The sequence below is a fragment of the Schistocerca nitens genome, chromosome 8 (assembly GCF_023898315.1).
Source record: "Schistocerca nitens isolate TAMUIC-IGC-003100 chromosome 8, iqSchNite1.1, whole genome shotgun sequence".
Lineage (NCBI taxonomy): Eukaryota > Metazoa > Arthropoda > Insecta > Orthoptera > Acrididae > Schistocerca > Schistocerca nitens.
Genome location: NC_064621.1, coordinates 268,980,366 through 269,007,850, shown reverse-complemented (window position 1 = coordinate 269,007,850; position 27,485 = coordinate 268,980,366). Strand labels below are relative to the sequence as shown.

The 27,485-nt window shown below is 40.8% G+C and overlaps 1 protein-coding gene across 1 annotated transcript in view; it reads right to left on the bottom strand.

The window, feature by feature from the left end:
• Positions 1 to 27,485, bottom strand: part of LOC126199515 (furin-like protease 2) — a 713,209-nt gene that overhangs the window by 70,701 nt on the left and 615,023 nt on the right. Inside the window, exon 17 of the mRNA XM_049936438.1 lies at positions 7,879 to 7,886. Coding sequence (XP_049792395.1) covers positions 7,879 to 7,886 — 8 coding nt within the window. The remainder of the gene's footprint in view (positions 1 to 7,878; positions 7,887 to 27,485) is intronic.

The following is a 27,485-nucleotide window of genomic DNA, read 5'->3' as shown; positions in this document are numbered from 1 at the left end:
CATTTTGGAGATTACCTGGACAGGGGCGCCGTCGCACGGTAAGAACGCTGCAATTTGAGGAAGCTGTCTTGCAGCATGTGGAGCGGGATCCTTCAATTAGCACCCGTGGAATTACACGTAACATGGGGACGAATCAGACGAATGTAAGAACAGTCCTCCGAGAGCAATTGTTACGTCCATTTCTCTTACAGCGTGTCCACAACTTGGAACAAGTTGCTTATCCACCCAGAGCACAGCTTTCGCAGTGGTACCTGGAACAGTGTGAAATGCACCCTACATTTCCATCCTCTGTGTTGTTTACCAATGAAGCAACGCTCGGGCCTGATGGAGTCTTCAACATGCACAATTCGCATGTTTTCGGAGGATAACCCACATGCCACAGTTACTAGCGCTCATCAAGTGCGGTTCTTCGTTAATGTGTGGGTCGGAGTTGTTGGGGGCTGTTTAACTGGCTCGTATCTGCTACCTACGCCACTAAATGGCAGGAACTGTTACAATTTTCTCGCCAGAGCGTTGCCATAATTGCTGGAAGACGTCACGCTCCCTACAAGACAACGCATGTGGTTCCAACATGACGGGGCGCCAGCACATTTCAGTCATCGTGTGCGTCGATTCCTCGACCGACGGTTCGCAGAAACGTGGATTGGCAGTGGTGGTCCTGTACCATGGCCTGCTCGATCCACAGATATGTGCCCTCTGGACATTTTTGTGTGGCGAGAGATGTGCAACCTTGTTTACGGAACTCCTGCTGCATCAGAAGAGGATCTGGTTGCCCGCATAGTAGCAGCAGCAGGAGCAATTGAGGATATTCCTGGGGTTTTTCCCCTGTCAGACAACATGATCCGACGGTGTAACCTTTGTTTACGTGTCAATGGAGGCATTTTTGAAAATCTACTGTAATTGAAATTGGGTTGTGTTAATATGTTGTCTCTTGGTCATAAAAAAATTAGAAAAGTGTTTGTTGGTTCAATTAATTTGCCGCCAGAAAAATCTTCCTCTACCGGCTTAAATACTCCTCATAGGAAAAAATGGCATTAGGGAAAAATATTTGTTTTGATGTCCACTACAACCTCCCAGAGTTTGTCGGTTTAAATACTTTTCACCCTGTATAATAAGGAAGTAATGCAAAATAAACACCCAGGAACTGACAGTGCTGCCATAAGCTACTAGTTACGAGGTAAATATTTTTTTAAGTATTATTTATTGTGCAGAAGTGGTACAAAGCTGTATCACTTTTCAACATAATCTCCTCCACGATCAATGCAAGTCCTCCAGCGCTTAAAAAGTGCATAAATTCCTTTAGAAATAGATTCTTTTGGTAGTCCTCGCAACCAATCGTGCACCGCGTGGCGTACCTCTTCATTATAACGGAACTCCTCTCCTCCCAACGAGTCTTTATGTGGTCCAATATATGGAAATCACTTGGGGCAAGGTCTGGGAAGTATTGTGGATGAGGAAGACACTCAAAATGCATGTCTGTGATTGTTGAAACTGTTGTACAGGCAGTGTGGGGCCTTGCATTGTCATGTTGCAAAAGGACACCTGCTGACAGCAATCCACGTCGCTTTCACTTGATTGCAGGCCGCAGATGATTTTTTAGGAGATACGTGTATGATTCACTGGTGACAGTGGTCCCTCTAGGCATGTAATGCTCCAAATGAAGCCTTTTCCATCCTAAAAGAGTCAGCATAACCTTCCCTGCTGATGGTTCTGTTCGAAACTTGTTTGGTTTTGGCAATGAAGAATGGCGCCATTCCTTGTTTGCCCTCTTCATTTCCGGTTGGTGGAAGTGAACCCAGGTTTCGTCCCCAATAACGATTCTTGTAAGGAAGCCATCACCTTCTCATTCAAAGAGCCGAAGAAGTTCTCCACAAGCATCGACACGTCCTTCTCTCATTTCAGGAGTCAGCTGCCGTGGCACCCATCTTGCAGACACTTTCTGGGACTGGAGCACATCATGCACAATGTGGTGTGCTGACCCATGACTAATCTGTAAACATGCTGCAAAGTCATTCGCAGTCACTTGGCGGTTCTCCTTCACTGTGGCTTCAACTGCTGCAATGTTCTGTGGAGTCACAACTCGTTGTGCCTGTCCTGGACGAGGAGCATCTTCCACTGAAGTCACACCATTTGCGAACTTCCTACTCCACCCGTAGACTTGCTGATGTGACAAACACACATCACCGTACAGAACCTTCATTCGTCCAGGAATTTCAATAGGTTTCACACCTTCACTAAGCAAAAACCGAATAACAGAACTCTGTTCTTCCTTGGTGCAAGTCGCAAGTGGGGCGGCCATCTTTATACTGATTCTACGACGGTGTGTGTGCATCTGCAATACGCTGCCACCTACAGGCCATTCTGCACGCTGTTTGTATCACGCTTACCAACTTACAGGACTTTCAATTTGTTATTACAAATTCAAGGTTTTCATTTGACTCACACTTGTATTTCTTACCATTATACTTCCACTGAAGTCAGTCCTAACACAAGAGCGGGCAAAATATGGAAACACATCCAGAGGTCGTGACGCCACACCAAAGTCGGCAGTGTACGTCGATTTCATACAAATTACCGCTGTATCTCTGCAAACCGAAATTACGGTGGCAGAGGATGAGGAAGACACGCTCTACCTCGCAGCACACAGCGCCCTCACACGAAGGTCAATGTAGAGCCAAGTGTGGAAGCACTCTGTCCAGTTTGTGACCTCCGTTGAAGCAGTTAACATCATCTAGTAGGAATAAAGAATTACTCAAGTTTCAGAAAAAAATGGCTCTGAGCACTATGGGACTTAACATCTATGGTCATCAGTCCCCTAGAACTTAGAACTAGTTAAACCTAACTAACCTAAGGACAGCACACAACACCCAGCCATCACGAGGCAGAGAAAATCCCTGACCCCGCCGGGAATCGAACCCGGGAACCCGGGCGTGGGAAGCGAGAACGCTACCGCACGACCACGAGATGCGGGCCAAGTTTCAGACATAAATATACAGATTGATTATTGAATTACATGAAATAAAATCGTCATAACTGCTGAACGGTATGCTTTAGGACGTTAAATCAGCAACGTTGGCCGCGATTCATGATGGGAATTAGTCTGAGCTGCATGGTTTGGTTTAACGACCAACCCCACTTTCATTTGGATCGTTTCGCCAATAAGCAAAATTGACGCATGTAGGGGACTGATAACCCGCGCTTCGCGATCGAAAAGTCTCTTCAACCTCAATAGGTGACTGTGTCGTCACGGAATGATGCGTGTGATATTCCTTGATGGGACGGTGACTACCGAAAGTTAGGTGAAGGTTTTGGAAGATGATTTCGCCCCCGTTATCCAAAGTGACCCTGATTTCGACAAGATGTGGTTCATGCAAGACGGAGCTCGACCCTATCGAAGCAAGAGAGTGATGTTCTGGAGGAGCATTTAGGGAACGCATTCTGACACTGGGGAACCCATAGGTCACTGGCACGCTCCTCGACTAGCCACCATATTCTCCGGATCTGAAGATATGCGACTCCTCTTTGTGCAGCTATATTGAAGACAAGGTGTACAGAAATAGCCCCAAAACCACTGATGAGCTCAAAACAGTTATTCAGGAGGTCATCGACAGCACTGACATTCCGATACTTCAGCGGGTCAAGCAGAATTTCGCTATTCGTCTGCGCCACATCATCGCCATTGATGACAGGCATAAACTTGTCTTAACCTAAATCCGAATATCTGTAGTGACGTTTACATTTTGAATAAAGTGTGTGCATGCCGTTCTTTGTAACTAATTTACTTTTCTTTCATAGAGCTCAGTAGTTGTAACCCTGTACTTTCATAAACACAAAAAAAAAAAGTGGTTCAAATGGCTCTGAGCACTATGGGACTTAACATCTGTGGTCATCAGTCCCCTAGAACTTTGTTCATGATTCGCATGTACATATTTTAATTAGCGAGTATGTAACATTTATAATTACACAACAATATTTCACTGTGATATAGGCCGAAGCCTCAATGTTTTAAATTTTTTAAAAAGTAAGTATTTTAGATTACCATCTCATTTTCATATGAAAATTCATCAGAGGGAAAATTTGTTTTCAGAGCTAGCCATTTATGTATCTGAATCTTCTTTTTCGTTTATGCATGGAAGTAGCCTCTTGTTTGGAAGCGCCATTGTACTGTAGTTTAGGGTTGTTTCAGATGCGATAAAGACTTCTTCCTCACAGATTGAGAACAACAAGTGTGAACTGCTCTGCCATCTAGTCAGGGAAAGTTAAAATATTTACGCAGTAGCTTCTTCTGTTGAGTATAGTTTGAACTAACACAAAAAACGTATTTTGAGAAAAGTGTGGCTTTGGGCTATATCATTCTCGCCCCTTCATTTCATCTGTCATACTACCAAGGGCAACAAAAGAAGCCACAGTTATGACCGGATGATTTTAGTTTCGCCGCTCCTAAAATTACCACCACTAAAATGGTGTAGGAAAACCGTTGGTATTCAAAACGGCTTCCAGTGGTCTTGAAATGAACAAAAACAGGCCCTGTACGGTTTACCAGGAATCTTGTACCACTCCTCATGCAAAATAATGACAAGTTCAAGTAACTATGATAGATGTGAATAGCGATCAGGCACCATTCTCACCAAAGTGGATCACAAGTGCTCAATAATATTTAAATCCATTGGCTGTTGTGGCCATGAGTGATTATACAACTCATCTTCATGTTTACAAAATCTGTAAACGTCAATGCGAGCTGTGTGAACGGGGACCTGTCTCCTTGGAACACAGCATCGCTACTGGGGAACAAACTTTATGCTTCAGTGCTTGGATGTAAACTCTACCAGAGGATGAATACAGTGTAAAGTAACACTCGCCCGACCAAATTACTTTCTTCCATTACACCATAATTTAGGTTATATGGCTTCCGCACCACGTTTTACTGCTATCGATATCTGTATCACTGTTGTGAACTTTTTAAAATTCCAGCTCACCCGGGTAGTCACAGATTATGGAGCTCCCTCCATATAGCTTTGGTACTGACAGGTTCGCGAGTAGGACATTCACCTCAGCACTAACTGTCGCAAATGTCTTTTTATTTGTCGTCACTGTCCTCTTCGTCAGTCACGATCTCTCAACACACATTTTCGTCCACATAGTAACTTAGCAGATGATATTTTTCCGCTTTCGCTGTATGCGGCATAAATTTTGATACGGTGCCTCTTGGAACACCAAACGCCTGGGCTACTTTGGTTATGCATGTGCACGCTTTACGAGCACTAACAATTTGCCGATGCTCCATACACTGAGCTCAGACATAACGCAATAACACCTAGGATGAATACTGTTCTGAACACGACTTACATTTCCAGGCTGTTGAGGATTGTTGAGGGTATCGCACGGGTGCGGTTCGTGATCGAATACAGCACCGCAGTGTTTTCTAGAGTCTGCATTTCTCTTTAAACATGCATTTGTCCAGGTGTTTCGGTGTTTATTTTCACCCGTTGTACAAGGTAATCAACAGTAACACCTTCACAATTTGATCAATCTCTGTTACCATTGTCTTTAGCTCTGTAACTGCTAGCGACGTATATATACGTGCACCATAGTTATGCCTCCAGTGCTAACAACATATTCTCACAGAACGTGGCAGGGAGACATAGTTTTCTGTTTCGGCGTCTGAAACAGACACTGTCCTTCTAGACTGACAACCTCCTGAGTAGCTAGAAATTCGTTTTATTCGTTGCATAACCTAGCCTTTCTGTAGTAAGACTCGCAGCGATAATGAAGAAGGCGTGAGGTGAGGCAAGATTTTGCAAAAATTTGAGTGGTAAAGGACGGAGCTGAAACCCAGTGTTCACGATTTTGGTACAGAACAATAGGGTGTTACTCTTGCAAAACCGAAAAATCTTATTGCGCTACAAGATTTCAAGCATTGTTCATGGCGGAATTAGTCTCAATTACTGTTGATAAGACTAGTAGTTACTACACTGTTCAGAGCCATGTCGTTTTAAGGCGTCGAAAGATTATAAGATAAATTTATTATTTCTGCAGTAAGTCTGTTCATGACAGAAGCTGAAATACTGAAGTATTCAGAATACTGCTCAAATGATCGTCTCCTCAAAACTCAAATTTTTGGAGAAATAATACCTCATGACAGATATTTGTTCTTACTACGTATTTGCACGTTTCCAGTGACCAAATATTGGTTGTTACCAACTTCAGAGTTCCTTCAAAAGACGATATGATGTGGCAAAATAAGATCAATTGCTTCATACCTGAGAGGGGAGTTGTGAAAATGACTCACTTCGTTCCGCAGTGTTTGGGTTCTGCAAGTATTCCATTGGTCAAGGGTTGCTTAGCTTCCAAACAATGTACTCCATCCACAAGACGTAGTTTCCGCGTAAAAATATTTGTTCTGTGCTACTGCGGAACGGGATTTATACCTGATATTTTAGTTGTACTGGTCCAAAAAGTGACGTATTAGTCATTGAGGATTATTTGGGGAATTTTTAGAACTTTATTTGAGGACACATGCTATATGTGTATATTTGGAACACCACATCCGTCTCTCTTCCACTAACTGCATGAATGAGGAACTAATGCAGCAGGTACAGCTCACATGAAGAGAAAACATTGTCAAAAAATGAAGCCAAACTGCAGAAAGAAGAGGTGGAGGTTAGGTCAGCACACTAAGATGGCTTTGAAGTAGCTTAACAGATGAATTGCAGGGGCTGGAAAAAGTACGGGAACACTGCGAGAATTGCATGATTGAACATAAATACAGATGCTAACAAAGCCTGCAACTTGCGCTATTGTGCTGAAACATGAACGTGCGCGATATCCTCAGAATTTTGCAAGTCTCAGCCGTGGTCATAACAGAGCACTGTTTAGCTTTGAATGTGTTATTTCGTAACTAAGTGACTTCCAACGTGGGCATATTTTTGGTGCTCGTATGGTGAGTGCTTCCGTAACCGAGGTAGCCTAAGCCTCAGTTTTCGATGCTTAAAGATTCGCCATATCGTAGATTTATATCGCATACAGGGGAAGTGGAGAAGCATCATCCACTAAATCTGAGAACGAAGCTTGTCTTGAGCAACCGTGACAGATAATAATTGAAACAGATTGTGGCGAAAAATAACTTGACGAAAGCTGCCAAAGTCACTGCAGAACTGAGTGTCGTACTGGCGAACCCTGTCAATACCAAAACAACACGAGGGGAATTTCATAATATAGTAATGGCAGGTCGAGCTGGTATTCCAAAATTTCGCATCAGTGGCTGTCACAGCCAAACATGGTACCGAAGCCAACAGCTTGGGCTAAGTAGTAGCGACGTGTAGTCAGTCGGTCGGGTGAGTCTTGTTTCATACTGTTTGGTGATGATTTGGACAGTCATATCGTGGTATTCCATGTGACCCACGGGTACTCTGCAGGTTTCATTACTGCGAAGGATTATGTGACACTTTTGGCTGGTCATGTCAATGTTTATTCTCCAGTGGTGGTGGTGCGTTCCAAAACTACTGGTGGCTATCCACATAGCTCCGAAGGACTTGAACTGGTTTTGTCACCACGAGGATGAAATTTCTAATAGTCTCTGGCCATCACTGTCACCGGATCTCAATTTTGTTGAGTCTTTGTGTTCTATTTTGGAGAGAATGGTGCATGATTGCAATTCGCAAAGCTCAGAGTTACCTGCATTTGCCTGGAAGAACGGTATACGAATCCTTCTGAACCGTACCGGACCTGTATTCACCCATTCTGAGACGACTAGAAGCTGTTTTAAATGCTAATGGTTTTTCTTCACCGTATTAAGTAAATAATGTGTTGTGTTTCTGGTGTTTCCATATTCTTCCGTACCCCTGTAGGTGTGTTGTTGACATGCCGTACAGCTGAAACGAAATCAGCTGTGATAACGGACAGCCAAACTAATACCGAAAAATTGAAATCAGAATGTGAGGTGGATTACATCGAGTCTATGTGCGCACGGTTCGCTAAGTTCTTCACTGGTACAGTGGGCTTGTTTCTCACTCCTCAGACATATGCGGCTAAATGCCCAAACCTTGAAGCGGAACTAGAGGTTCGCTTCATTGCCTAAACTCTCTCTTGAGACATATGGATTCAATACCCCAACTATTGAACTTAGAAATGGGACAACATGGATGTTTTATTTGATAAATTGAACATTGTATCACTCTTCCTAGTCCTTTCAGTTTTCTTTATGTGTATCTGTGCAAGAAATGGGTAATAGAAATGGGCTATAGAAAGGTGTAGGTTGGACCAGAGATAGTAGAAAGCAGCAGTAGGCTTTTCACAGAAGAAAGTAGCAAGGTTCAGAGTAGGGATGGCTGTAAAGACCTGAAAAAGATCAGATCGGTAGATTGTAGAGGGCGCAGACTGGTCCATCAGCCAATGAGTGAAAAGGATTTGAAACAAGGGACGTTGAGTCCGGCCGGGAGCCAGGTTTGGGGTGAATGATGGTTGGGATGCGCGGAAGAGCGGACACGAACGTCATGGAGCTCCTCGCTGAATACGGCAAGAAGCACCAAATTTGGTAGATAGTGGCGTTAAGTGTTTGGGAATATGGCAAGATAGGTGGAGGAGTACTCTAAGTTGCTTAATAAATTTTTGTTCAGGGAATTTTCTTGTGTGATCTATTGTGCAGCGCATTTTTGGAGCGCCTTGTTAACGTGGTACCATCAGTGCATCGTGTAAACTTTTTTGAGATAAAGTGAGTAGTGGGTCAGTATCACCAGTGTTAGGATACCTTCCGCTCAGTATTATGCCTGTCAGTGTCTTTTTTTCTGTAAGTGTGGGATACAGTAACTTATCTTGTGCCTTTAATTGAAATTCTACATTAGCTTTATTTGGCACTGTTTCAAGTTATGACCTTCATATTGGTACACCCTGAGATTGAGTGTGCAAAACCAGTGGCGTTCTGCTACATTTTTTTTTATAATAAGGACCGAAGTTTATTAATACACTCCTGGAAATTGAAATAAGAACACCGTGAATTCATTGTCCCAGGAAGGGGAAACTTTTTTGACACATTCCTGGGGTCAGATACATCACATGATCACACTGACAGAACCACAGGCACATAGACACAGGCAACAGAGCATGCACACTATCGGCACTAGTACAGTGTATATCCACCTTTCGCAGCAATGCAGGCTGCTATTCTCCCATGGAGACGATCGTAGAGATGCTGGATGTAGTCCTGTGGAACGGCTTGCCATGCCATTTCCACCTGGCGCCTCAGTTGGACCAGCGTTCGTGCTGGACGTGCAGACCGCGTGAGACGACGCTTCATCCAGTCCCAAACATGCTCAATGGGGGACAGATCCGGAGATCTTGCTGGCCAGGGTAGTTGACTTACACCTTCTAGAGCACGTTGGGTGGCACGGGATACATGCGGACGTGCATTGTCCTGTTGGAACAGCAAGTTCCCTTGCCGGTCTAGGAATGGTAGAACGATGGGTTCGATGACGGTTTGGATGTACCGTGCACTATTCAGTGTCCCCTCGACGATCACCAGTGGTCTACGGCCAGTGTAGGAGATCGCTCCCCACACCATGATGCCGGGTGTTGGCCCTGTGTGCCTCGGTCGTATGCAGTCCTGATTGTGGCGCTCACCTGCACGGCGCCAAACACGCATACGACCATCATTGGCACCAAGGCAGAAGCGACTCTCATCGCTGAAGACGACACGTCTCCATTCGTCCCTCCATTCACGCCTGTCGCGACACCACTGGAGGCGGGCTGCACGATGTTGGGGCGTGAGCGGAAGACGGCCTAACGGTGTGCGGGACCGTAGCCCAGCTTCATGGAGACGGTTGCGAATGGTCCTCGCCGATACCCCAGGAGCAACAGTGTCCCTAATTTGCTGGGAAGTGGCGGTGCGGTCCCCTACGGCACTGCGTAGGATCCTACGGTCTTGGCGTGCATCCGTGCGTCGCTGCGGTCCGGTCCCAGGTGGACAGGCACGTGCAACTTCCGCCGACCACTGGCGACAACATCGATGTACTGTGGAGACCTCATGCCCCACGTGTTGAGCAATTCGGCGGTACGTCCACCCGGCCTCCCGCATGCCCACTATACGCCCTCGCTCAAAGTCCGTCAACTGCACATACGGTTCACGTCCACGCTGTCGCGGCATGCTACCAGTGTTAAAGACTGCGATGGAGCTCCGTATGCCACGGAAAACTGGCTGACACTGACGGCGGCGGTGCACAAATGCTGCGCAGCTAGCGCCATTCGACGGCCAACACCGCGGTTCCTGGTGTGTCCGCTGTGCCGTGCGTGTGATCATTGCCTGTACAGCCCTCTCGCAGTGTCCGGAGCAAGTATGGTGGGTCTGACACACCGGTGTCAATGTGTTCTTTTTTCCATTTCCAGGAGTGTATTATAACAAAAAGCAGCTATGCGCAATGGATAACGCTATCTATGCACACAAAACCGACGCGTGTAGCCTGAAGGCCGTAACTGCGTGCTATTGGCATCTCAGAACAGGATTTTACTTTTCACTAGCGGAAGATGAAACAAAGGGGCAAAAGCAGTTTAAAATTCTATATGACTGATATTTATTCATTGAAAAATGAATTCTTTTCGTTTACAACAACGTTCATAATATCGATTAAAATACCTGATTCGTCTCCTACTCTTTGTCACACCATTAGGGAAAAGTTTGTATAAAATTACTCTCTTTACCACAGCACTCCCTCCATTTTCATGCAACTGTACACTATCTTACGTAGGCGCCCACACTATCTGGCATGCAAAAGCGCAACCCAAGAAATTAGCAAGGTTATTTACTGACGTGCAAAATCCTTTTTTAAAAGTTTTATAGTATTACAGTAACTACAGCGCTCACCTTATTCTAACAACCACGGGGCGTGAACACAACATCAAAAGCAGAAAACATTTGAATCAACCAAATAACTACATAAAAAGTATCACAAAAGCATATGAATCAGGGTATTGACCTACCCGCTTTACTCCTTTTATCACAAAAAGTTTACAGGATGGACTGATGGTGCCACGTGAACAAGGCGCTGGACAACAGATCATGCAAGAAAATTCCCAAAACAAAAATTTAACAATGTAGAATACTCCTGCAGCTATCCTGCCATATTCCCAAACATTTTACGCCTATATCAACCAACTTTGCGGCTTCTTACCGTATTCACCTAGGAGCACGCACCATGACGTCGTGTCCGCTCTTCCGCGCTTCATAACCATCGGTCTCTCCCCCCTCCCCCCCCCCCCCAGACAAGGCCTCCTGGCTGGACTGAACGTCCCTTGTTTCAAATCCTTTGCACTCATTGGCTGATGGACCAGTCTGCGACCTCTACACTCTACCGATCTGATGTTTTTCGGATCTTTGCAGCCGTCCCTGCTCTGAAAATTGTTACTTTCTTCTGTGAAAAGCCTACCGCTGCTTTCTACTATATATGGACCAATCTACACCTTTCTATGGCCCATTTCATCCGTTCACATGAACACATACTGTGGTGTGCGTACTGTAAGACCTTCGGTACACACACATTCAGATTATTTGACTTGTCGCTCTGGCGAAGTAGGCGAGTGTCAGCAACATGTCTCGTGGTTTTATCGTGGCGTGTTTATCTTCTGCCGTTAGGTCAGACGATAGAAATGCCACTTGCACGCTTAGACAGCTTGACAGTGACCAACTTTAAACAGAACTTGATTAATTTTCACACACATTTATTAAAATAATAAAAAATATAGACATTACGTAACTTGATTCTGGATGCTGTTTACTAATGACAATCTGAAGTTCCTTTGGTCTTGGTACGTTAATCTTATTCTCACATATCTCTGATACTTGACAAAGTGTCTATCCATTTATCTTCATGGCTATGTACAGGAATATGATAATCTTATTAGGCGCAGACAGAAACTTGACTACAGACTAATGCAGACGAATGCAGACTGGTACAGTCAGGCGCAGACTCGTACAGACTAATGCAGACTGACTAATCGGAGGTCTGTACAATCGTTATAGTACCTCGAGCGTTCAGGTATCACTGCGCGAGTGTGATCCGCGACGAGAAAAGGTTCTACGTTAACAGCAATTTCATTGGCTGCGTTACATATTAATACGCGGATCGGCGGAAGCAGAATTTGGTCCGTCTTTGTGGCAGCGCCATCTCGTAGAGCGGAGACGGACGAGCGCTGCGCCTGCGCTGTTGTGCTTAGCGGGGCGCGCTCTATTGGGAAAGTTGTGTACGCGCTGACTACGCGGAACTATGTACACATCACATACTTACAAGGAAAACTGAAAGGACTAGGAAGTGTGGCACAATGTGCAATTTATAAAATAAAACACCTGTCTTGTCCCATTTTTAAGTTCAGTAGTTGGGGTATTGAATAAATATGTGTGTAGAGAGAGTTTAGTCAATGAAGCGAACCACTGGTTCCGCTTCATTCTGATTTCGATAACGATTCTTCAGTCTCCGCATTGCAACTCAAGCTCGTTAGTCAGATTAGAGAGCTACACCATCCAGAAAAGAAAGCGCCTGCAGGTCGTCGATCATACGAGGAAAAACCATTGCGGCTTTGAAAATGGCTCCCTATAAGCACCGTTGAATCGTCAGTAAAACAACGCAACACGAATAATAAATGAAAGGAATCGCGTTAATACTGAAAACTGTGTGATGTGGGACTGTTTGTTGTGCGCCGTGTCGAAAAATATTACACAAAAAGAAACCTTCTGAAACCTGCTTCTTTGTAATGGTAGCTAGTAGTATGAATTTGAACAATAAAGGGAATTCAAAGTGCACTTCCTTTTCAGATCTTATTGGTGAGGATTAACACGGCCTGGGATGATAACTGCAGTTCTGAGAGGCATATCGTGCTCAGCACGGCATACATGCCGTGTGGAGCGTCCCGGCCGCAAGCGCTCGTGCGTGCTGCTGTGGCGCTCTCACCGGTCAGTGGATATGCTCTAGACAGCAGTCGGAGATCCCAAGTAGTGCTCCGTCTAAATGGTGATGGGATCCGTGCAACCCGTGCACTTCTTCTGCATCTCCTGACACTCTTTTCCTCTCGTACTTGCTGATACGTGGTCATGTAATAGATAATGCATGTCCTACACGCTACAGCCAATGATCAGAGCTCAAATAAAAACTTTCACCTAGGTTTTATTTGTGCCATATAATCGTACCAGAAGACTTCCGTTATCCTCTGTGTTTCCAACCTCTAGAGCTATTGGCATAGTTCTAGGCTGTAACCGAATACTATAATGTTATTTATAGTGCTCTCATTCAACTTTTTTGTTTTTATGGTTTCAGTTTGTTCAATGACTAGTTTAGGTTTGTTGTAACTTTGTAATTTTACACTTCCTTTAAGGCACAAATTATTCCTACTTTGCTTTTAAGTCTTTCAAAGATCGAGGTTAGATTTCTTGCAAATATTCTCACTAATGACTAGCGACTCTTTCTCCTTTCCCTTATCTTTTCCGAATGAGTAAAGCTCAAAGGTAATTCTACTCTTAACACTGTGCTACGATCTGGGAGTAAAGCTCTTTAGCCATCCCTTATTCACCCCTTTGTCTCCTAAAATCAAATATGGCATACATGGCAATGTAGGGTAGCCACTCCCACCCCTCCAAAAAAGAACAAAAAATTTAATAGAGACAGAGAGAGAAAACGTGGATTTTGTGCACTGTTAAACCTGATTTCGTGCGTGTAGCGCTTCAAATGGGATTCCCATTCATCTGGACGCATCGATAAAACATGATTAATGAGCACCCAGCTTAAGCCGTGTAACGGTATTCGCACAACGTTCCATCCGTCTGTCCACCCCGGCTACCAACATCTGTGATCGACACTTGTTAACACACCGCCCGCGCCTGATGTCAAGATACAGTAATTTATTCGTAAATAATTTGTAGTAACTCTCAATTCACGATTCCGCTCGACATTTATTTGCACCATAATAATCTTGGCTACAGTTTAAAGAAACTTTCACTTTAGTTCCCTCACATGCCGTAATGAGGTGTACGCCCAACAATAAAGGAAAAACAGAGAAATAAAATAAGCGCTTTCCTGAACAATCTGAAATAGTGAATGAAACTTGTCTACCCTTCTTTTATTTCAAGATACGTCTATGCAAAACTCGTTCGGTTACTGCTTTGTGTGTTACGATATAAACAACAAACGACACTTCTCGTCTAGACTATTGTTTACGCATAAAAAACTGTAGACAAGCGACACGGATTAGTAAAAGGGTACCTGCCTACGAAAGTTTTCAGGTGAACGTTGTAAGAAGTCCATGATTAAGGAATTTGTTGCTAGCGCACTCGAACAGATGTAATTTCGATGGATTGCTCACGCGCTGCCTGCGATGTGTAAGCTATAAGAGAATCTGGGACCAAAGAGCAGTGTTGTATGCAGTAGGAACTGTGTAGCAGTAAGTTGTTGCTAGCGAGCAGTCTGGTATATCGTGTTGGCTGGGCCGGTCGTGCTGCAGCGATGGCGGAGCCTGAGCGTTATAGTATAAGGTAAAAGTAGCCTCGCGCGTATCTAGTAATGTTATGTGAACACCCATGTAAATCCTTTAAAAATGACCTAATAATAATCTTTGTCATATAAAGTAATTTCTAACAAGCATTCATTTCCATTTAAAGAATTTACTAATTTCTCCAATCCATGATCATTCCGATGTTGCAAAAGAAAAATCAGTTGCTTGCTTCCATAAATGACAAATGTATAGGCCAGCATTGCACAGAGCTGTGCCGGAAAAAGCTATTGTAAGAGCAGATAGTTGCCGACTTTATCGAGGTAAGAATTTTTCCTTTTTTTATTCACAATGATCTTACAGGGCCATGACGCAGCACTGCTGTCGTCCAAAATTTACCAGGTTATTGAATTTATTTTTTATTACGAGGTTTAGGAATTTTTCTGTTTCGAGCTTACATTAAATGAGAAAAGAATTTTGTGGGTACATTAAATGGGAAACAAATTTTGTGTGGAGGTTAAATGTGAATGAATTCCTGTAGGGAGGTTATAAATGGGAACCAATTTCGTTCTGAGGTTACACTAAATTAGAATCACATTCTTTATTCATATTATTATTATATTAAATATATTTTATGGGGAGGTTGCACTTGGCGACAACCGGCCAGGATCGTATTTCTTTGTGAATTTCTGAGAAGTAGTCATATATCTGCTCTTATTTACTTAAATGTAGTTTGCATCTGGCGCAACGCATTTACTAATTTGTCACTCTTTCTTTCACAGATCATCTGCAATTTATTGCTGTTTGTTATAATTGTGTTTGTTCCATTTTTGCTTTGTCTTTGTTTCATTTTTGTGCTTAATTCTGATTTGTGAAAAATGCCGCGAAAAACTGTTAACAGTACATCGCGATGTGCAATGCGTGAAATGGCCGACTCGATTAATTTGACCGATTATACTTGCGACACTCAGTGTAATAATGATAATCCTCCATTTACAGACAATCAGTGTGTACCGACCATTAGTAATGATTTTAATGCTAATGATGAGCAAACAAATTCAATTGTGTCCTCTGTTAATTTAACGACAATTGATGACGCGGCACGTTCTGATAAAATGAACGCTGCCAGTTTGACACACCCGGTTTGCAAAATTTTAATTGTGAACAGATAAATTTTTCTCACGAAGATGAACAATTTAGTCAGAATATGTCAGATTTATTTGATTCCGATTTAGTGACCAATAGTGCACATCCGATTAGCAAACCTTTTCAAGAATCAGAGGATGACCTAATGGTTACACAAAACGTGACAAATGCATATACACCATTACACAGCATAGAAAATAGAGTCGCTAATTTTGGCTTGGATCAAGTTATGGCAGTATTGCTACAACTTAATGAAAATCTTAAACAGTCGAAGAAAGAACAAGACAACAATTACAAACAACTTAATGAAAAAGTAGACAGCAATTCCAAACAGTCGAATGAAAAACAGGACAACAATTACAAACAACTTAATGAAAAACTAGACAACAATTCCAAACAAATTAATGAACAGAACAAACAACTTAGTGAACAGATTAGAGCCGTTGCCGCGCAATGTCATGATACTAAAGAACAATTACGTGAGGAAATTAAGGCTTGTGCTAGGAACTGTAGTGAAGAAATTAGATCTGTGGCCCAAGAATTAAGTAATAAACAAAAATGGCTCTGAGCACTATGGGACTCAACTGCTGAGGTCATTAGTCCCCTAGAACTTAGAACTATTTAAACCTAACTAACCTAATGACATCACAAACATCCATGCCCGAGGCAGGATTCGAACCTGCGACCGTAGCGGTCTTGCGGTTCCAGACTGCAGCGCCTTTAACCGCACGGCCACTTCGGCCGGCTAAGTAATAAACATGCAGCCACAACTAAATTACTTATAGATGAAATTAGTGCAGTCGCTAAACAATGCTCTGAAAACGCAACATAGTTACGCGACGAGTTTAAATTAATGTCAGCAGAACTTTCGCGCACGCTGGATGCGAAAGTAGATGCGAAATTTGACCAACAGAACAGCCAAATTGACGAACGTTTTAATCAACACCTACACAACAGTGAAACGCGTTACAGTAATTTTATACAGGAACAGAATAAAGTAAAGCAACAAGTCATGGAAACAATTACTGCACAGAGACAGGAAGATAAGCGTAAATTGTTTACGAAAGCAAAAACATACGTAGACAACAATATTGCTACAGTATAGGACGAAATCAAACAGTTGAACACCGAATTCATGATGAAATCTCCGATCTTAAAACAAAAACAGACACACACATATTAGACTTTCAGACAATGACCAACAGACTTGAAAAGTGGGAATTAATACAGGATCCCGATGTCATTAAAGCAGACGTTAAGAAATTGAACAAAACGACACGTAAAATACAAAAACAAATTAATGCTTGTGATACTAAAAACGATGATCAGGTAAAGGCACTGACTGAAAAATATGATGAATTGGCCAGTCGTGTTGATGTTATCGAAAATAATAATGGCACCAAATCAGACGATACTTCACCAATTTCGTTTAATCAAACACCAGAATTCCAAAATTTACAGCAGACAATCAGTGCGATAGGTTCGTCCAATAATACATTACGTAGAAAATTGTCAGCTTTACAGAAAGAAGTGAGAGAGATGAAAAATGTTTCAGCCTCTAACACGGCACAGCATACGCTACATTCCGAACATTTATCACACTTGCACAGCATGTATAATTTAGGTAATTTACAGAGAGTACGTGAGTTAGATTCCGAACAGTCACAGACAAACAGATTAGGATACAATCATGAACCTGTTCAGACATTCAGAGACGAAAATTTTGATTACAAGCACTTTCTATCTGTGAGAAAATTGAAGGTATTTAAGAATGACAGAACACAGATTCACTCTTTCGAGTGGATACGACAATTTGCTTTTGATTTTTCACCGGCATTTCGTGTAATGCAGAAACTGGAATTGGACTGGATACGACAATTTGTTTTTGAATTTTCACCGCCATTGCCTGTAACGCAGAAACTAAAATTTATTTGCAGCGCGTAATAGACCTCAGGGGATTCATTACACTTCGATGAATATGTGCCGTAGCGTGCACAGGGCCCCGATCCATAGTAGTACTATTTCATCTTTAGTTTTCTGCACTGCTGCCTTCTCTTCTACTATCCTTTATATCTATCAAAACAGCTCTTCAACTATCGGTCTATCTACGATTAAGAATGGGTAAAGAAATCTGATATGACGAGTTTTACCGAAAGTGACAGTTTTCATTAGACGATCCAGAAATGACAACTACCGGCGTAACTTTAATAACAGACAAAATTTTAATTATCAGTAGCGTCAAAATGATCAGCAACAGGAACCACATTTTGGTAACAATAGAGGTTTTTCCCAACAACAGCAACAAAACTAACCGGTTAGCATACCTAACCAACAATGCAGTCTGCAAGGTCAACCAAGCTTTAATGTTTCGCCACCTACACATACAGCGTCGGCCACACCAAATAGTAACGCACAGCAACAAGGAAATCAGTACGGACAGAAAATACACCATTTCAACTCATATCGCAATGCACCGTATAGAAATGACTATCATGACAGACGTAAAAGTAATGAGCACAATTTTCAGCGTACGTTTAATAACAGTCGGTCCTACCAACAAAAAAAATGCGCAACAACAGATTATCATGAATGAACCAGACAGTAGATATCATCCCAAACCTAATACATCAGGAAGAAATAACAGAACAGTACAAATAGTCGAAATGCCACAGCATCCTCCCGCAAATAATAGCACGTCAGATAGAATTTGACTAGATACAGTACAGGTTGCATCTTCCAGCAACCCAAGCGATACTTTTGACACACAGAATCTTGTTCACGAAAATGTTATTACTTTTGACGACAACCGAGACACTCTTTTGCACGAAAGACCAGTTATTCAAAAACACATTTCACACCCTGTCATTTAGGTACAAATAGGATCATCCAAATTTTCAGCAGTAATCGATTCTGTATCACCTATGTCAGTTATAAATGAGGAAACTTTCAACGAATGTAACAAAGAGAATACCTATCCTACGTTACCATTAGGCAAAACTAAAGTAAAAGGAGCAGTATCTGGTAAAGGAGTAGATGTAAAATTACAGACACACTTATCATTTAGTATTGCAGGTCATACGTTTCACTCAAATTTTTGGATTGTTCCCTTATTGACAACAGACGTTATTTTAGGTACGAATTTTCTAGTACAAACGACGCCATTATTGACTTTCAAAATTCCTATTTAATTTTAAAGGATGGAAATATACAAGTGGCTTTAGAATTTCAGCACTCTTTATCTGTAGAAGAGCAAACAATTAATCGTACAGAGGTCATTTCCGCATCACGTAACATAGACTGTCATTCCACATTGTTCACAGATACGTAAGTACACAACTATAACACTCCAGACGAAGCCGACTATGACGTTATGCAAATGATTTCTGATAAAGTTAAACAGAGCAGTGCAAATACAGACGACGAACGCACGCAACTACGCAAAATTCTTTTACAGCAAGCTCCAGTGTTTGACAACGTGCCTGGTGCTATGTCTGGTTTTATGTATGAATTTCAAGTTAAACAGCACGATACATTTAAAGCCAAACATTATCCTATTCCATACATTCACACAGAACAAGTTAAGAAAGAATTGCAAGCTATGCTTGACCAAGGTATTATTGAACCTGCAGTTAGTCCGTATATAAACCCACCCCATATTGTTAAGAAAAAGGATGGTTCACTTCGTCTCGTACTTGATTCGCGTCACATCAACGACATTGTTATTAATGAAACAGATCGCCCACAGACACGAGAAGAACTTCTACAGAAATTTCATGGTACTGCTATTTATTGCACATTAGATTTGAAATCGGGATTTTGGCAAATTCAGCTCCATTCGGACTGCAGAAAGTACACGGCTTTTCTCTGTTTTGGTGAGTGCTATCAATTTTGTAAATTACCGTTCGGTTTAACTATTTGTTCAGCAACATTTATTCGCGGTTTGAATACTATACTCCCGACAAAACTTAAAGACAGAATCACAACGTATGTAGACGTCATTCTCACTGCAGAAGCTAACTGGCCTGAAAACAATCTGATTCTTGAACAACTGTTACGAACTTTTCGTGCACAAGGACTCACAGTTAATCTCAGTAAATCGCACTTTGGCAAGACTACTATAAAATTTCTTGGACATGTAATTTCAGCAGAAGGCATTGCGCCTGACCCGGAAAAACTTCAAGCTTTACGTGACATTACTATACCTACGACGAAGAAACAACTACGCAGCTTTATGGGTTTAATAAACTTTTTTCGTAAATTTATTCATTACTCTGCTTTAGACACCACTAGATTATGTCAATTGACGGGTAAAAACACTATTTGGTCCTGGAATAGCCAAGCACATTCTGAACTTGTCGATCTGAAACAAGCCTTGTTGAATGCACCACTTTTATCACATCCAGATCTTACTAGAAATTTTTCCATTGCCAACGACAGTTCTAACACCGCTTTAGGCGTACACATTTTTCAGGAAATTGAAGAAGATGGCTCTACAGTAATTAAAAACATCGCCTTTGCGAGTCGCATTCTGTCACCTGCTGAACGCAATTATTCTGTTACAGAACTTGAAACATTGTGTGTTGTATGGGCATTTACGAGATTTCGGCATTTTCTTTATGGAAGACATACAACCGTTTACAAAGATCATAGAGCTATACAGTTTTTACTTTCGGCTAAATTCCCTCACGACATATTAAGCAGATGGAAACTTTATTTACAGGAATTTAATTTTACAATAGTTCACATTCCCGGCACACAAAATGTTATAGCAGACGCACTATCGCGATCTCTCAGCAACAATCAGCAAGACGTAGCAACCAACTTGTGCCTAGCAAATTTCAGCGTCATGTATATTCAACAAGTTGCATTTGAAAATTTCATTTCGGCATCATTACGAGACATAGCGCAAGAGCAGAGTAAAGGCAACGTGTGGAAAGAAATTAAACACTTTTGGCAAGATAGGAATAATGTTACCATTAGAAACCATTACACTGTACACAATATTATTCTGTTTCGCCGCTCTCACGCTGACACCAACAATTGGTTATTATGTATTCCTGACGAGCTTGTTAACAAATTAATTTGGTACACTCATTTAAGTTACGCACATTACGGAGCCAGAAAATGTTTTCTTATACTGAGACAGAACTGTTATTTTGACAACATGGAGAAACGTATTCGACGAGTTTTAGCGTCATGTAAAATCTGCCAGAAAGCTACGTCATATACGACTTCACATATTCCTCCATTACATCCCATTGTACCTGTTAAATTGAGACACATGACCGCTGTAGACATTTTGGGTCTGATTCCCAGAACTAATAGAGGTTTTTGCTACATCTTTGTCGCTGTTGAACTCACTTCGAAATTTGTTACCTTCACTCCGTTATGCAAAGCTACTGCTAAATCTGTTTCGAAAGCATTTATAAAACATTTTCTATTTCATGTGGGACATGTATTGACAGTAATTTCCGACAATGGATCACAGTTTCGATCTGCTATATGGACACGTATGTTACGAGCTAGAAACATTTCTCCGATCTATATATTCAGGTACCATGCTTCTTCGAACTCTTGTGAACGACTAATGAAAGAAATTGGTAAACTATGTAGAACATACTGCCATAAAAAATATATTGATTGGGACGCACAGATACTCTCATTTCAGGATGTAATTAATTCCATACCAAATGACTCTACTATGCTATCTCCGACTGTTATACTGAAAAATGTTGAACCACCTAACGAAATTAAAGAATTAGTATCCTTTCCTACATCTCGTCGACTACGACACCATGAAATAATTGACATTGGGCTGAACGTCATCAAACATGCCGCAGAGCGCCGGAGAAGACAGCAAAAACAGGTTTGTACACGCCGTGACTTTCACGTTGGACGGAAGATATTAGTTCGTACACACTATCTATCCAACAGAGGAAAGTATAGATGCAGTAAATTTGAGCTTCTATACGCAGGTCCATATCAAATTCGCAGCATTCCTCACCCAAATGTAGTACACGTCGAAACTTTGAGAACCAGAAAAAGCAAAGGCAATCACCATGTCTCCAATATTAAACCCATTATTGAATGAACATACTTTATGATTTATCACACTGTAATGCCATTTCATGATTTTTATATGACCAATGATGCAATAATATTTATGTGACAACTTACTGATGATTATCATATTTTTTCTTGGCAAGTTCCCGGCAAGGTAAGGTTAGCAGGTCGCTTTTCTTGTCGTTACACATCAGACCGTGTACATTTTTCCAGATAAACTTACATATTTTATGACCAATTATGCAATTCAATCTAGTGACATATTAATTTTATCAAATTCTTTCGCCTCTACCAACTACACAACATACAAGCTCAGCACAGAGAAAGTCATTTCTTGTCGTTCTATATCAGAACGTGTACATTTATAATTTTTTCATGTATGTATGATTGTTTCCCTGTTTCGTTTGTATGCAGTACGAAATCTTTAAGATATAACAAACACCAGTTGACTTAGACATTTTGGCATATGATATCTCAACAGCGTGACTATTTTACTTTTTTTTTTTTGCTACTACATTATGATACTCTCTGTACATTTTTGCTCCCGAACACTGTCTATGTTTTTGACATAATACGTTTTCTGTCATGCTATGCTATATGCTTAATTATATCACTAGAAACCAGTTTTTATTTAATGGGTATATGATTTAAATGGAAGATTTTAATCCTTATTCAGCATTTTCAGAAAGCAATTACGTGTAAAAGAAATAAATTAAACAAATCACTGTGGATTACTATGAAATTTGAATTTCACCTTCGGAATGAACGAAAGAAGATGCAATACCTAGTCACGAAGAGTAAATGGATCAGAATTAACAAGCATGAACAAGAATATACTATACACATCGTGTGATAGTAGTCTTAGCTAATTATTTTTCTTTCAGAATACGAGGCGATTGATGCAGGCTGTCAGACAGAACTACACATCTTAGTTTTAGTGATGAAACATGCTAGAAATAAGAAACTCTATACTACGAATAGTTGTATGAAGTAAATGGTAATATGAAAAATGAGGTGTCTTTTTGCAGATGATAATGAATGATAATGAATAGTGATGAAGAATATGGTACTATGAATAATGAAGTTTTTCTTTGCAGGTGATGATAGTAATGAAGTTATGGTAATATGAATAATGAAGTTTTTCTTTGCAGATAAGGATAATGATGAAGTTTATATATCTACTGTTAGTTAAGAAATGCTATGTAGTTATTTAAGTATTTTTTGCAGTTCGTTTTGACATTATGTCTTGTGTCGCATGCTATAATGACTGAATGTTTTGGAAAGGACAGCTAGAGTATATACATATTGAGTACACGTTTCATTACCTGTTAATTCGAAGTTCACTACTTTTCAGCATAATATGCGTTTCTCCTTTCAGCTTAATAATCCATTTTGTATTTTTTCTAGGAAAAGCTATTCATGAAATAAATGTGCTATAAGTAGTTAGTCATTAAACCTGTTCTAGTACTTGCACTTTTTTACCCATTTATGTGTGTCATTCATGAATGTGATCACATATACTCTACTTGTTTCATAACCTTGCTACAGCTGACTCATGACGAATGACGTTACCTATCCTCATTTGCAGCAATAAGTCAAAAGCAAATATCGTTATGCGCCAGCAATTAATTATCAATCCCAACGCAATGCATTCCTAGCACAAAAAAAACAGAAAAACAAAAAAACCTATTACGAGTCCCAAATAATGCTACCAGTTTAAGAGAGTTCTGAGTAATACTGAATGATGTTTTCTAATCACAGACCTTGAGTAATAGTTACAGTATGTTACATTTTAAATATGTCATATGTCACTTGAATGATGAGTTCTGAGTAATAGTGAATGATATTTTGTAATAATTCATACATGCTATGCCGATAATTTCTGTAAATAATATTTTTGTTATACTCTATAAATGCTATGCTAATAATTAACTCTCATTTTCAATGATCACTTCTGATGGTTTGTAACTGGCCAATGAGTGCCAATAATTATTTTAAATATGTCATATGTCACTTGAATGATGAAAAATGTTTTGTAATATTCAATACTTGCTATTTGTTTAGTAACTGGCCACTGAATGCCACTGTTTCTTATATTTTAAATTTGTGTTATGTCACTTACATGCTATTATATATGAATACCAGTAGTTTGATGGTACACTCATTAGCTCCTGTTTAGAATGATGACTTCTGATGGTTTGTAACTGGCCAATGAGCGCCAATGTTCACTGTAATCAGAGGACTTATGAACATTATTCTGTAATACTTCATACATAGTACAGAAATGTTTAGTAACTAGGCGATGAGTGCCACCAATTACTCAAATCGGTTGATAGACTAGTGTAATTCTCAATTATGACTAGCATAAGACTTAATGTCCTTCACCTTCTGACCTAATTACCAGAAATTACTACAATATCCGTTTGTCCTGTCCATCCTTATGATCATGGAGCACTATATTTGGATTTTGCACTAATTCTACGTTGGTGAAAAAGTATCAATTCTGCAGGAGTGTGGTGTTGACACATCATGCTGTCCACCACCTTGAACGATGGAGATGTTATTATGGTCCCACTGTTTGGTGCACCTAATGTACTACCAAAGTCATAACATTGAATATTAATACGACATTTCAGTGTCTTGGCTACACTGATTCATACTTCAGGGAAGAGAACTTCAGATTGTCTCACTTGGTGTTGTGCTTCTCTAGAAAGATATGGACTTTCAGTGCAGCTACGTGCAACCCACTGTGCTACAACCATTATGCAATCCTTCCTATTCCTTTCCTAGTTCTTGAAATATGCTAAAGACTTTTACAGTGCGTGTGCCCTTCATTTCATTTGTTAATATGATCAGTTGTCCTAAATATGCCAAAGACTTCTACAGTGCATGTGCACTTTATTTCATTTTTAGGGTAATCAGTTCTTGTAAAAATACTAAAGACTTATACAGTGCGTGTGCACTTTATGTCATTTGTTAATATATTTTGTATTCAGTGCGTGTGCACTTTATTTCACTTCATGATATGTTATGTAAAAATGCTAAAGACTTACACAGTGCGTGTGCCCTTTGTCATTTGTTAATACCTTTTGTACTAATTGCATATACATTTTGTCATTTCTTGACATGTTCTGTACTCAGTGCATGTGCACTCTATTTCATTTCATGTTCTGCATTTATCAATAGTGTATAAACTCTATGACTGTAGACTTAGTTAATTAAGTAGATTATAGAAAAATTTGTTGCTCATGGCAAGTCCAATTGACTCACCATCGCTGCCAAATTTTTGCCCCCCCCCCACCCCCCAGAGGAGGGTTATGTAAGAAGTCCATGATTAAGGAATTTGTTGCTAGCGCACTCGAGCAGATGTAATTTCGATGGATTGCTCACGTGCTGCCTGCGATATGTAAGCTATAAGAGAATCTGGGACCAAAGAGCAGTGTTGTATGCAGTAGGAACTGTGTAGCAGTAACTTGTTGCTAGCGAGCGGTCTGGTGTATCGTGTTGGCTGGGCCGGTCGTGGTGCAGCGATGGCGGAGCCTGAGCGTTATAGTATAAGGTAAAAGCAGCCTCGCGCATATCTAGTAATGTTATGTGAACCCCTATGTAAGTCCCTTAAAAATGTCCTAATAATAATCTTTGTCATATAAAATAATTTCTAACAAGAATTCATTTCAATTTAAAGAATTTACCAATTTCTCCAATCCATGATCATTCCAATTGTTGCAAAAGAAAACTAAGTTGCTTCCTTTCATAAATCACAAATGTATAGGCCAGCATTGCACAGAGCTGTGCCGGAAAAAGCTATTGTAAGAGCAGATAGTTGTCGACATTATCGAGGTAAGAATTTTTGCTTTTTATTCAGAATGATCTTACAGTGCCATGACGCAGCACTGCTGTCGTCCAAAATTTACCGGGTTACTGAATTTTTTTTTTTATTACGAGGTTTAGGAATTTTTCTGTTTCAAGCTTACATTAAATGAGATAAGAATTTTGTGGGTACATTAAATGGGAAATAAATTTTGTGTGGAGGTTAAATGTGAATGAATTTCTGTAGAGAGGTTACACTACATTATAATCACATTTATTATTCATATTAATATTTATTAAATTTTTTTTTTTTGTGGGAGGTTACAACGTCACCTGAGAAACTAACTTGTAAGAACAGTTCGCCAGTAGAAAATGATAAGTAATTACCTGCTTGTTTATATTCACTTTTACGGCTTTTATTCTTATACCTGTAGCCCAGAAATTAATGAGTGATGAGGGAATGCTTACGTTACGACTTTCTTTTACAACTGTCTATAATTATACTTTTAAAATTATCAGTTCTGCGCTCCGAGAATGAAAATTTTGTAGACATTAATCGTGCGACTGGTTTGATGTTATCGTAAATCGTTATTAAGTTGGGCTTGTGTTATGATTTACTACATCCGGTACCCTCGGTTTTGTAAATTCTAGCCTTTCACTGCCCTTACTGTTTTTGCTCTTTAGGGCATGTACCTGACAAGTCTTCGATACCGTTGTAGATATCCCACCAAACTGTACCACCTTCGGGCAATGTTTCTGTATAATAGCCTTCCTGAGCCTATTCTTTTTAGAAGACTTAAATTTTGCACCTTGTCCATCTACCACATCTGCAGTATTATATGATTCCATATAATGCTTTGCTTAATACGAACATTCTCAGTAACTTCTATCTCCTGTCCGCAGCTCGTGGTCGTGCGGTAGCATTCTCGCTTCCCGCGCCCGGGTTCCCGGTTTCGATTCCCGGCGGGGTCAGGGATATTCTCTGCCTCGTGATGACGGGGTGTTGTGTGATGACCTTAGGTTAGATAGGTTTAAGTGGTTCTAAGTTTTAGGGGACTGATGACCATAGCATAGCTGTTGAGTCCCGTAGTGCTCAGAGCCATTTGAACCATTTAACTTCTATCTGCATTCTATACCAACTCAACGGTTATCAAGTTCCTTAGCATTCTAATATTTTACTGAGCTACTTATTTATACATATAGTTTAAACTTCCATTCCTCGACTCGAATGCCAATATAGTGATTTGTGTGTCACGTGAAACATAAGTAGGCGGCCGAAGTGGCCGTGCGGTTAAAGGGGCTGCAGTCTGGAACCGCAAGACCGCTACGGTCGCAGGTTCGAATCCTGCCTCGGGCATGGCTGTTTGTGATGTCCTTAGGTTAGTTAGGTTTAACTAGTTCTAAGTTCTAGGGGACTAATGACCTCAGCAGTTGAGTCCCATAGTGCTCAGAGCCATTTGAACCATTTGAAACATAAGTAACTATTATTGTTTCATGGAGGAAAGTTAGGACCAATCAGAAAAGCTTTGTTCGGAAGATAACGGTAGTAAAGGGCTGCTTCTCAATGCTCATATAAATAATTCGAATTGTTCTGTAATAGAAAACTCATTAGCCACTTTTGCAATTGCTTGACTTTTCTCAATACATGGCGTGTGGGTCATATTTTACGGATGTTATTTTTCCTCGGTACAAATCCTGAGTGGGTATTTCGTATGACATGACTAGCACGTTTGAAGCTATCACTATAAAGGTCGATCAAAGAGTCTGTTTGAGGGAGTTGCTGCAGCGTGTATGCTACCCAGCGCTACTCTGATGCGTGTATAGAGGGCGATCTAGCTGCCATCACCTCCGTCGCTTTATACAACCCTCAATTTTATGCGTGGCCTTCATAAACTGAGCACGAGATTATCATATTAACCCGCTCGCTACGCAAGAAGTATCAGTCCTACAGAATGAATGAACAGGACCTTTTCGTTGGAAGTTTGATGTATTTAAATTTTGTA